The sequence below is a fragment of the Protobothrops mucrosquamatus genome, unplaced genomic scaffold (assembly GCF_001527695.2).
Source record: "Protobothrops mucrosquamatus isolate PMUCROS unplaced genomic scaffold, P.Mucros_1.0 scaffold1458, whole genome shotgun sequence".
NCBI lineage: Eukaryota > Metazoa > Chordata > Lepidosauria > Squamata > Viperidae > Protobothrops > Protobothrops mucrosquamatus.
In genome coordinates this window covers 112,840-125,370 of record NW_015387636.1, presented here as the reverse complement: position 1 = coordinate 125,370, position 12,531 = coordinate 112,840, and the positions used below count along the sequence as shown (strand labels likewise).

The 12,531-nt window shown below is 35.6% G+C and overlaps 1 protein-coding gene across 1 annotated transcript in view; it reads left to right on the top strand.

Moving 5' to 3' along the window:
- Positions 1–10,827, top strand: part of LOC107292946 (maltase-glucoamylase, intestinal-like) — a 77,001-nt gene extending 66,174 nt beyond the window's left edge. Inside the window, 8 exon segments of the mRNA XM_015822078.1 lie at positions 2,443–2,591; positions 3,534–3,618; positions 3,714–3,770; positions 4,052–4,176; positions 4,864–4,952; positions 6,594–6,643; positions 8,925–9,098; positions 9,773–10,827. Of these exon segments, the coding sequence (XP_015677564.1) occupies positions 2,443–2,591; positions 3,534–3,618; positions 3,714–3,770; positions 4,052–4,176; positions 4,864–4,952; positions 6,594–6,643; positions 8,925–9,098; positions 9,773–9,835 (792 nt within the window). The 3' untranslated portion in view covers positions 9,836–10,827.
- Positions 10,828–12,531: the final 1,704 nt, after the last annotated feature.

The window sequence follows — 12,531 nt, the reverse complement described above, 5'->3', positions numbered from 1 at the left end:
ATGAAGCCGGGAGGACCCGGCGAAAGCTCGGCGTTTTATATTTATTAAACCTTTTTATGGTTTCATAATTCTCCTGGTGGTCTCACTTTTTTAAGTGCTATCAGTCATGAATTTACCTAGGAGACAACCTTTTATTTTTAGTTTATTGTGTAATGATATATATATATATATATATATATATATATATATATATATATATGTAGGTCTTTAGTTAATCGGGTTTTCTCCCGCGTAGAATTAAAAGTACCTTACTAAATAAAAATTAACCAGATAAAAAACGAAACACATCAACCCAAGATGATAAAATATACCTTCTTGTTGTTCACACTTCCAACATAAGCTGAAGTGGCTTTATACATTCTAGACCAGAGGTCCCCAACCTTTTGGGCACTAGGGACCAGTTCCGTGGAGAAAGGATTTTCCATGGACCAGAGAGTGCATGGCTTTGTATGCTGCCTGCATCTCACAGATGGGGCTTTGGTTGTCAGTGCAGCCCGGTTGCTGGCATGCTGTGGCCAGGTACCAGTCCACGGACCGGGGGTGGGAACCCTGTTCTAGACAATTTCTCTGGTGCCATATATCACTTTTTTCTATCAGTTATTTTTGCTCTTCCATCTTCATTTTTTTGCTAACATTTTTCCTTTTCTCATTATTGATTTAAAATCCAGCTACTGCATCAAAATCCCTTAAGTTTTATATTATTACTTTTATTCCTTCCAAGAGATTTTCCAAAATTATTACCAAATCATTGGCAAATACATGTAATTTAAGTAGTATTAATATTCATGGCTTAGTACTATAGTATTGATACTTTAATATTCTGCAAATACCAATTGCAGAAGAATTTGTCTCCATTTTCTGCTGTGAGGATTCCAGAGCCATCTGATTGGCCACTATAAGAAACAAAATGCTAAGTAAGAAGATATATGGCCTGATCCAACAGGTCATGTTCTTATAATGGACTGCTTAATTGGATATGTTCAGATGGAGGTTAGATTGCCATTTATCTGGGATATTTTAATTTGGACTTCTGCACTAAGCAAGAAGTTGATTTAAACGGCCAAAGACTCATTCAAACTATATGGTTCTATAAACCTTGGGGTCTGCTAGGAACACAGTGCTGACATAAATCTGCAAAAATAAGAAGTTATATTCCAAACATTAACCCCTTAGTTGTTTATAACAAAAGGGGCAAAAAGAAAAAAGAAAGTGAGTTAGAGATAAGTCTCATAAATAGGCAGGGAAATTAACTGATTTGGCCTCTGCTGGTTGCTGTATTCCAAAAGGTGTCTGTCGTCTAATGTGTAGAACAGCAAGGTTAGAAATATATTGTAGAAAATAGGTTAACAAAGTGAGTGGGAAAATAAATTAAGGAGGAAACAACACTTTCATACTTAATAAGGCTAGTGAAGAAAGATCTAGTTTTATTGCATATTGATAAAGGACCAGAAATTCTGGCCTGCCAAAATTTAAATATATGCTGCTGAATTTAGATGGACAGAAATGTGAAGTGCTACTGCTAGTCCACTATTCAATCTGTTGCACAGTTTTTTCTTTATGAGATAGACTTTGTTCTATTTAAATATTCTTTCCCACTAATTTGCCATCTGTAAGTGGTAAATTTTCTAGAATGTACTGTATATATTCTGCAGTTAGTGAAGACTGTTCTGTTTGTTTTTGCTTTCCCCTTATCATGAGTCTATATATCTGTGGTGGTCTGCATGTCCAGGAAGCACAGGATAGGCTACATAAATTACACTCTTGGCCACACGGCCAGGAAAGATGGTGGAGAAAGTAGAGTGAGGCAATTGCCACTACTTATTACTGCCTCTCTTCTGCTCTCTTAAGGATGGGGGTGGGATTTCAGGTCTTTTTTTTTTTTTTTTTTAGCCCTCAGCCAAATATGGTACATACTCAATGTCAACATTTATTTTTGTGGATTCTGCCCTATTCCAAATTTGGTATTTTTCTGTTCACATTTTGGAAAGTTATCTGGATCATTGGCAAATAGAGATTGTCTTGAGCTCCTTTACATAATTTATTCCAGCATCCCATTGGGTTGAGAAGAACAAAAAGAAATAGTTCAGTTTTTAAAGAAATTAAAAACATATTTTAAATCCACAACAGCCAGTAAGCGGCTGAGACAGACATCTCCATAATTCACAATAGTCTAGGAAAGTGGAGGAAATACAGTGCAATGAGACATGCAAGATTCTGTTATACCAAATCTAAATCAAAGTAGTTTTAACTTTTAACTTGGCATTGATTTTTTGGTCTGGTGTACCTAAGTGGGACTGACATCCATCTAGAAAATACAAGTATATTATTTATTTATTTTTCCTAATGCTTTCTGTGCATGTCAGAAACAGCAAGGAAATGTGGATATAGCAGCAAAGTGACAATTTCTGAAAATCTAACAATTATATTTATTTGAAATTTTAGAAGCAAGACCCTGTAGCCTTTAATAAGGAATTTGAAGACATATCCAGGAACGTGCTCAATACCAGATATACTTTGCTTCCATATCTGTACACATTAATGTATGATGCCCATGCCCACGGCAGCACTGTTGTGCGCCCTTTACTTCATGAGTAAGTATTGAATATTCTTGAATCCTTCTGTCATTTTGAAATTGTTTTGGTTCTTTTTTAGTTTATAAAAAGGAAGGAAACACACACACACACACATACACACTTACTAGTTTGTTATTCCAGCAATTAGAGGAATACTCAGTATCCAATCCTTCCTATCACTGCACAAAGCACTGTAATGTGTAAAGTTATCTGACTAAAGTCATTTATTTTTCCTTCAACAGAAGAAGCTGAGATGAGTTCCTTCTTGGACTTGCATTTTTCTGGGGAAAAAAATATTATACAGTTTCTATGTTACGTTATAATAGAAACAGAATATAATTAAACACAATTAAATATCTAAACATATGCTATTCAGTGAATGTGAATTCTTATAATTTATATTATTTTAAATATATAAAAAAAAAGCCCAAAGTTTGAATATTATTTTCATTCATACCATCACCATTGTGTGACACTCAATAGGAAAAGTGAAAATTCTCTCTGAAATGAAGAGTCATCAAGAGGTGACTTTTAATTAATTAATGGTGTGTGAACTTTCAAAGCTTAGTTTTTGTTTGCAATAAAATAACAACTGAATATATCCTTTTTAAAAAGGAAAATATGCCCTTCCTTCTTTAAAAAAACTCAACAGGTTGGAAATTTAATCTCAAGAGCAGCTACATTTTTCAACATTTAGAACAATCTTTTCCAACCAAGTATATAAAATAGCATTTTTGGCACACATCCAGGTATTTGATTTTTAAAGAAGCATAATGCTCTTATTGCTCTCGATAAGATGTTAATCAGAAGATATTGATAGTTTTGGATAACTTGAAATAGATGGGCAAAAGCTTCTGATTAAGTTTTAAAAATGGAGGAGGAAGAGATGATTAAAGTTTTGGTAGATAAAAAGCAGAGTGCAACCTTGCTCTACATAATCATTCATTATACTACTTTTAGATTTACAGATGATAAAGCAACATGGAGTATATATGAGCAGTTTCTATGGGGACCTGCATTGCTCATTAGTCCTGCACTACATGAAGTAAGTTGAGAGAGGAAAACAATATGTGTGAACATATTTTTTCTTCAAAAAGAACCATTCATATTTTTAATATTAATGTATCTATTTAAATGTAGAACACTACAGAAGTGGGAGCTTACTTTCCAGATGCGCGCTGGTATGATTATTACACAGTAAGTAATAATCTCTCTCTTTCTTTTTTTTTACTACTTCTATAGTAGTAAATTTCCATACTTTCTTCTAGCTTCAAACTTCAATTGAGTTCAAGAATAAGAAGACTTTGATGAATAAAAGGGGGGCACTGAGCTAGATACTGATGGTAATTTGAATCAAATGTTGGTAAAAGCAACCAAAGAAAACATTATTCAAGTTCTCCAATAAATGTGGAGGAGTCTGTGACTTTTGGGGAGGTGGGGAGAACAACATGGACAAATATTTTCTTCTTTGCAAATAGGATGAAAACATTGGTACAAGGCGGCAGCAGAGAAAATTGCCAACTCCTCTTGATCACATCAATCTTCATGTCAGAGGTGGCTATATTATCCCATGGCAGCTACCTGGTTTAAACACCAAGGCCAGGTATGAGCCAATGTGTCACAATATTGGTACCTTCCTCATGAATTTTATATTGAGAAGTACTGGAAGTATTAATCAAATTTATATAGCTGCCCATCTTACAAAAAAACAACTTTGGGTGGTGTACAACAATCATATAAAACAACCAGTATACAAACAAAACATTTAAAAATATAAAAATGACATTAAAATATACATATTATGAAATATGTAATTGTTTTAGAGTTGTTCACTGCCCAGAGTCACTGGGTTGAGATGAGCAGTTAAATAAATAAATAAATAAATAAATAAATAAATAAATAAATAAATAAATAAATAAATAAATAAATAAATAAATAAATAAATAAATAAATATTATATCTTCTCTAAGAGTGGCTAGACAACAAATTCTTAGGAGGCCAACATACTCTAACTCAGACATGTCATACTCGCATTGTCATGTGACATCACGCAATGTATTGGGACAGTTTTGCCATTGCCGGCAATAGAGTGGGTGCGGCTTCCGCATGACGTGTCAGGCCCATGGACCAGCAGTTTGACACCTCTGCTCTAGCTCAAGTTAGAACAATGATGAAACTAAATCAACTTTCTTTTTTTATGTCCTTCCTCTTCTCTTCTCTTCTCTTCTCTTCTCTTCTCTTCTCTTCTCTTCTCTTCTCTTCTCTTCTCTTCCTTTTTCTTTTTTTTTAGTCGAAAAAATGTAATGGGACTTACAATTGCTTTGGATGATAATGGAACTTCTCAAGGACTTCTTTATTGGGATGATGGAACAACAATTGGTAAATATAACTTTGATAGACTAATCAATAGATTTAATTGGCTTACTGTATATATACAGTAGAACACATTGATGATATACTGAATTGTAACCCTCTTAGGATGTTTAACTGTATAATGCAAATTATTGAAAAGAATGTAAAGCCCCTTTAGCATAACTTAAAAAAAATATGTCCTTAATCCTAGGACAAGTAAATATTTTTTGATTTAAAGCATCATTTTTGCATGGCTTCTAAGAACTCTAGAAGGCAATGCTAGAAACGAACAAACAGTCAAATTAATCTATTGATGGTTTACCTATTTCTTTTAGCTTTCTTATAGGGTCAAATGCATGGAAATTGTTCCACCTAAAATTTAATTTTCTTCCAATTTTAGTAATGAACTTGTTGTTCAACTATACTTAAAACAAACATGTACCACTATTTCCGTTAGAAATTCATGCTTTTGCTCAACTATTTATTTGGTTACCTGTTTGTTGCTGTTAGGAAGTTATTTGGTCTACAGTTGTGTTTATATAACTGGATGACACTGCATATAACATTTCCCATGGATTGTCCTAGTGAATTCCTTGGTAAAATTGATTTTTTTTCGATCCATTTTAACATGGTTTCAGACCTTTGGAACATAAATTGCCTTGGTCACCCTGTGGGATGGTCTGGGATGGCAAAAAGGTTTTCTCCTGTTGCTTCTCCTGGACTTTTCAGTGGCATTTGATATTGGCCACGCTATCCTCCAGGACAGACTGAAATGAGATATGGAAACATTATAGCATATAGTGATTCCACTACTAACTGCATGGTCTTTTCTAAAAGATGATGCTAGCTGATTACAATTCTGCCATATGGTGTTCAGTTCAAATGTAATGAACACATATTATGAATACTTAAGGCTTTATTCCAAGACAATATAAGGAAATAATATACTATGTTGTCCCGAAAATCAGGCCCAACCGGAAAATAAACCCTAGTGTGATTTTTCAGGACACTCGCAATATAAGCCCCACCACAAAAATAAGCCCCAGTTAAGATCATCAGCCAGACAGACACATTTAATACCATATTTCCCCAAATATAAACCCTAGCCGGAAAATAAGCTCTAATACATCTTTTGGAGCAAAAATTAATATAAGACTCGGTTTTATTCTTGGGGAAACACGGGTAGTAAAATAACATGTGACAGGAATCAAAGCATGTTCAAGAAGAGCCATCTTATGCCCCTTTTTCCAGTCAAGGAATCCCCAAACCAGCAAAATTCTTCAAAACCAGCAAAAATGCAGCGATCTGAACTGCTCCATCCCATGGGGATTTCTACCTAGTTTGTGTAAGCAATGAAGCACCGTTAGTCATATCTCTTTTGATGGTCTCATCTCATTGGACTTTGCAAAGGACAGATTCGTCTTATCCTGTGCTTGGAATGCTTTGTCAGGTGGCAATGACACTATCTCAAGGTTAAAGAATATCTGTTTCTTTATTTTATTATTATTATATTCTTTAATTTTTAGTGAGTTTTGTTGTAAACTGCCCAAACACTTTGGCTATTGGGCAGTTTAAATATTGAATGAATAAATGAATGAAATGGTGGAAAACAGCATGTCAGAAACATAGGCAATACAATAATCATATATTGCTATTATTTTGTTACAGATGCATATGAGAAAGGACTTTACCTCTTACACACGTTTAATGTCAGTCAGGTATGTACATTTCCTAGGCATTATTTCCCAATTGAATGAACCAGTACAGGTAATCCTCAACTTACAACAGTTCATTTAGTGACCATTCAAAGTTACAACAGTGCTGAAAAAAGTGACTTATGACTGTTTTTCACACTTACAACTGTTGCAGCATCCTCATGGTTATGTGATCAAAATTCAGAAGCTTGGCAACTGACTCATATTTATGACGGTTGCAGTGTCCCAGGGTCATGTGATCATCTTTTGCGACCTTCTGACAAGCAAAGTCAATGGGGAAGCCAGATTCACTTAACAACCATGTTACTAATTTAACAACTGTAGTGATTCACTGAACAATTGTGGCAAGAAAGGTCATAAAATGGGGCAAAATTCACTTAACAAATGTCTCACTTAGCAACATAAATTTTGGACTAAATTGTGGTCATAAGTCGACTGCCTGTACAGAGAAATCATTTATGCTTCAGTATACATCCTCCAGATCCAAACCAATATGACCAAAATGCTTTCTTTGAATCAGTTACTTGCCAATAACATTTGTACATGTCTGTGTATGACCCATAGAGAAAAAGACAGAAACAATGAAGGAAGAAACAAAATGTGTATGTGTGCTAAATGCAAATTAATTGACTCTCTCTCTCTCTCTCTCTCTCTCTCTCTCTCTCTCACACACACACACACACACACACACACACACAGAGAGAGAGAGAGAGAGAGAGAGAGAGAGAGAATGAATGCTGGGATTTTTTTTCTCTCAGATTGCTTTCAATCTTGCTCCTGGGCTAGGATCCTTCGACTCCCACTCTTGGACACGCCTCCACTGCCTCCCTCCTCCTGCCTCAGCCCATTTATCTCCAGCATTCCTCCTTGGCTGGCCTGCCCCTGGCCATTCTCCCTAGCCAATGGACCCCTTGCCCTCTACCCCACGCCCTTCAACCTGGCCTTTTGCCAAGGCACCTGTGTCCCAGGCCTTTGGCTGTGCAGGACAGATAGCCACCAGCCAATCGGGTGGCTGGCAGATGCCATGGTGCTGCAGGGGCAGCCTGTGATGGGTGAATGCAGGGGCTGTTTGGGAGGGGGAAGCCTGTGATGCAAGTTTTTTTTTTAAAAAAAAAGTGCAACAGCTGCTTTGCAAGTTGGGGGCTCCTGCCATTGCAGGGGGAGGGGGGAAAAGCCTGGCATGGGACAACAAGGAGGCGCTGGTATGGTTCCTGACATTGTGGAAGGGGGGAAAGTTTTGCGTGGGGCAACAAGGAAGTGAATGGCGCTGCCACGGCTCTTGCCATTGCGAAGGGGGAGAAAGCCTTGCATGGGGCAGCAAGGAGGCAAATGGCACTGGTGTGGCTCCTGCCATTGTGGAGGTGGGGAAGCCTTGCATGGGGGAGCAGGCCAACTCCCCATTCGGTGTGAGGCTGGTTGTCCAGGAACAGAGGCAATGGAGGGGAGGGTGGAAGAAGACAAGGAAGCCAGTGCTCTGCAGGCTTTTTTTAAAAGCTGGCAACAGGCAGGCAGCAGTGGGCAGAGGCTTCCCACCCATCCCTCCCACCTGCCATTGCTTTTGTGCCTGGACTGCAGCCTGATGGTGAGCTGAGAGCCACTCAGAGGCCCGTCAGGCTGGGCCCAGGCACAAAGGCAATGATAGGTGAGAGGGTCAAAATGGGAAGCAAATGAAAGAAGAAGGGAAAAATACCTAATCTATACCAACTTGGTATGAATTAGGGCTTCTACATGTGAATTATACTTATGGAGATAGCCATTCTCAGGTCATGGTTATCCCAAAGGTTTTTTTTCAAAGACAACTGGACTTTCTTTGTTTTTCTTGAAGACATTTCTCTTCTCATCCAAGCTTTCTGACATGTGAATAATACATTTATTTTAGTCAAAATGCTCATTTACTCTGGAGCAACTTTCTTTAGTTTGCAGAGTTATAATATACAAAACAAGAAGAAATGCAGAATGGCATGGTCTCCCATAGGGAAAGTGGGGCATGTTAAGCCAAACACAATAATAAGTAGGCAAAGCTACATTTAGATTTACAAAGATCAGTAATAATCCATAAATTCTGGTCAACAACTCAAGACAATGAGCTTTTATCTACATATTATTAGAAGCCAGTATCATTAAACCATGAGAGTCACAACCTTTTGCCAATATTCCCATTGCTGCTATTTCCATTCTCATCCTATTACCCCAATAATAGATTACATGGTGGAATCAAATTATGAAATAATGGCAAATTATGAAATAATTTTATAAATAATGACATTGGGAAACTGTCTTTCAGAATGTCTTGGATATCAGGATTGCCCATCAAGGATATTTTGACCCAAATAACTTAAAATTTGGTGAAGTAAAAGTCTTAGGGGCCCAATTCAACTCCTCTCCAAGTGTGGTTGTACTTCAGAATGATGCAATAATTCCATCTACTCACAAAGTAATGTATAACTCTACAAGTCAGGTAAGGAAAAAATAATTTTAGAATTAAGAAGAGCATAGATTTATCCCTGTTCTATTAGACCAATAGTTTTTGAGATTCAGTTTCCAGTTTCCCACAATGGCTGCCTGTGGAAAATCAGCAAGCAATATATGATGGCTAGTCCATTTTGTGGTTTTCCATTACTTGCATTAGTAATATGATATCTGTGACCCTCAAGACAACATAATGACTAATAAATATCAATAGATGAATTTTCCATGAACTCAGTTGACTCTCTTCTAAAGCCAGCTATGCCAGCCTTAACTATTTAACGTGGACACAATTCAGTAGTGTTGTGATGCATTGTAATTTTCAAATATTGGCTTGAACTGATGAAGATAAAGCTATGTGGAGTAACAGAGCCATCCTTTTATCCATATATTATGACACAGAAATGATTGACCTAATAAGAGCAGGATGAATGCATAGCAAACTCAATCAAAGGAGAGTTAATTATAGTGAGAAGCAAAGTGATTAGATCTGAGTGGGGATGAAATGTTTCTTTCCCCAAATTCCATTGTTTTCTACTACATTATATAGACTTGTGCATCTATGATATGAGAAATCAATTGTACTTCATATAAATGTTTTTTTTTTCTATTTATATACAGGAACATTAAACTAAGTTTATCATTTCCACTGTTTTGTTTCCAAAGGCAATGCATATTACAGATCTTCACCTTTTCCTGGGCCAAGCTTATGCACTACGATGGAACTAGCATCTCTTATACAACACAGAAAACCACTTTGTTCATCTGTACTTATCACAAGTTTATCATTCTTAAACACAAATAAGTTCATTTTTGGATGTTTTCAAAATACAACTATTCTGGAAAACAGTAGATTGACTCCATTATTAAGTAGATCTGACTTTACAAGGTTCAATAATCAAAGAGCAAAAGTCCATATTTCATTCTTGATTAAACAAGTGCAACTTGTTTAACCCAATGCTAACTCAAAATATTTGATAAACTTTATCTCAATGTGAACTTTAATATTTACATAAATGGTTCATTGCAATTTCAGTTCAGCACTTTAAAACATATCCTTGTGAGTTTTAAATGGTTTTCTCCATGAAGACTCCAACAATAGGTAATTTCTGAATAGAAAAAAAAAGGTTTTCTGAATGGAAAACCAATTTATGTTCTATATCTGATAATGCTATGCTAGAAATGCCAGTTTTTGCATAGGGCATAACTCGGTATATTTGCTGTTCTTGGGTCTTGTGAATAACTGCTATTAGACTGTGTTATTATAATTTGAGTAAAAGTCAATATTGGAACCAGAGCTCTTTTCTTTTATTATTTTCAATAAATATACTGTATGAGCAAGATTTGAAGTTAAGCCTTAACATCTTGTTTCTAAAGAGATCTATTATCCCATCATTTGCTCAGCTTCTGAAGAACCACTCAGTCATTTTTTTTTGTCAAATATTTCAATTTGGATCAGAAAAACAAACCACTTTTAAAATTTATGGCTGCATATGAGAGGTAAACATTAGGGAACTAATAAAGGATTAAGGGAATTGTTCCTTATGTCAGTAGATAGCCGAAGATGCTTCCATGCATATTTGAATTCAACTTAGTTCCACATAATTAAAATGCAATTCTTCACACACCTATCTGGGAGAAAATCCTGATAAGCTGAAAATAACTTTTGAAAAATGCATGTGACTTGTCTAAACTACTATTTCTGTCATACATTTATTTTTTCCTGGCTTATCAATTAAATAGTTCCTATCCTTTTATTGTTTGTGTGTAATAGAGTTGAATTTAAATATCTTTTGGTTTAACTGATTGTGAAGGGAGAAGTTGGAATATTTCCTTTAATTATGTCATTAAAATCAAATTGGTCTATATTTTCCAGATGCAATTAAAGTTAAAACTATTTAATCTGCTTTTGGAAATTACTTCGATATAGTTTTTATTAATGCTCTGTCTGGTGAATTGACTGAATTTTGATACTACTAATTTTAATATTATAAGATAGATATTCACAGACCACTTTGGATGGAGCAATAACTAGGAGTATTTAAGAATTATTAAATGAATAATACGTAGAGAAAAGCCAATATTTGTGGAATTATGCCTGTATTGCCATTAAGAAAAGTTCAAGCACTCTATAAATCAAAATAAATGTTCATAAATTATTAGCAAATTGAAATAAGGCTATAGTATAAATTAGCATTATGTATGCACACACAAACATTTAAGGGAGGACACTTTGTACCAAAGCTATAATGAGAAGACTAGAAATATGACCCCTGGAAGAATGATTGGTAAATTCTTATTAGTGCATTTCTGGCACATGGAATAAAGACACGAGAGGGAATTCTAAGCAAATACAGATAGAGTTTTAGAAAAGTGTAAATAATTCATCATAAGGGTATTGATTTTGATTATTAAAAGTAATATGGTTACCAGTATTTGATATGAATTCAAGCCATTTCCTAAAACAGAAAAAGGATTCTTTCTTTGAGAAACTTATCTGACACATTAATAATAGTGTTATCTGAAATGCCCTCCAGTGTTGTCCAAACTCTGAGATTGGGCAAAGTTGAAATCAATCACCCAAGAACTCAATACTAGGCTAGTCCCTCCTTCCCTTCCCATCCCATCCCATCCCATCCTATCCCACCCCAAAGTGTTAAGAAACAAAAAAAATAAAGTTACCCCATTTTTCCACAGTACTGTTCTGATTTTGAAATTATGTACATTGACTTTAGCTAACTACATACAGTAGCTCTAGAGGTTCTTCTGTAGTTCTGTGTGGCATCCTGAGCAATGTTAGGCTGCATGTTTGAAGTGATTTTTGAGATCACTAATGTCCCAAATCTTCTGTATTTCCAATTTGTCATGATAGGTAAGTGAAACCCAGAGCTTCAGAAATGGTTTTGGTATATTTTTCATACTGAATAATCATCAAGATTTAAATAAAATGTGGTCTTCAAAAATTGTTTTTGAGTGGCACATGAAGCAACTGTAAAATAAGTATGGTGAGAACTTCATTGTGATGATGACAACTAAAGTTTGCAAGGGTTATGTAGGGCAGATCTGGTCTATATCAGTTCAAATTATATCAGTTCAAGTGATTGCCTAGTGGATGATTACTTGACCATGAGCCAGCAGTGTGCAGCAGCAACCAAAAAAGCTAATACAATCATGGATTGTATAAACAGGGGCATAGAATCAAGATCACATGAAGTATTAGTAGTGCTTTATAAAACCCTAGTAAAACCACACCTGGAATACTGCAGCCAATTTTGGTCACCATATCACAAAAAAGATGTTGAGAGTTTGGAAAAAATTCAGAGAAGAGCAACTAAGATGATCAAAGGCCTGGAGACTAAAATATATGAAGAACAGCTGCAGGACTTGGGTTTGGCTAGTCTAAAAAAAAATAGGGGGGACATGAT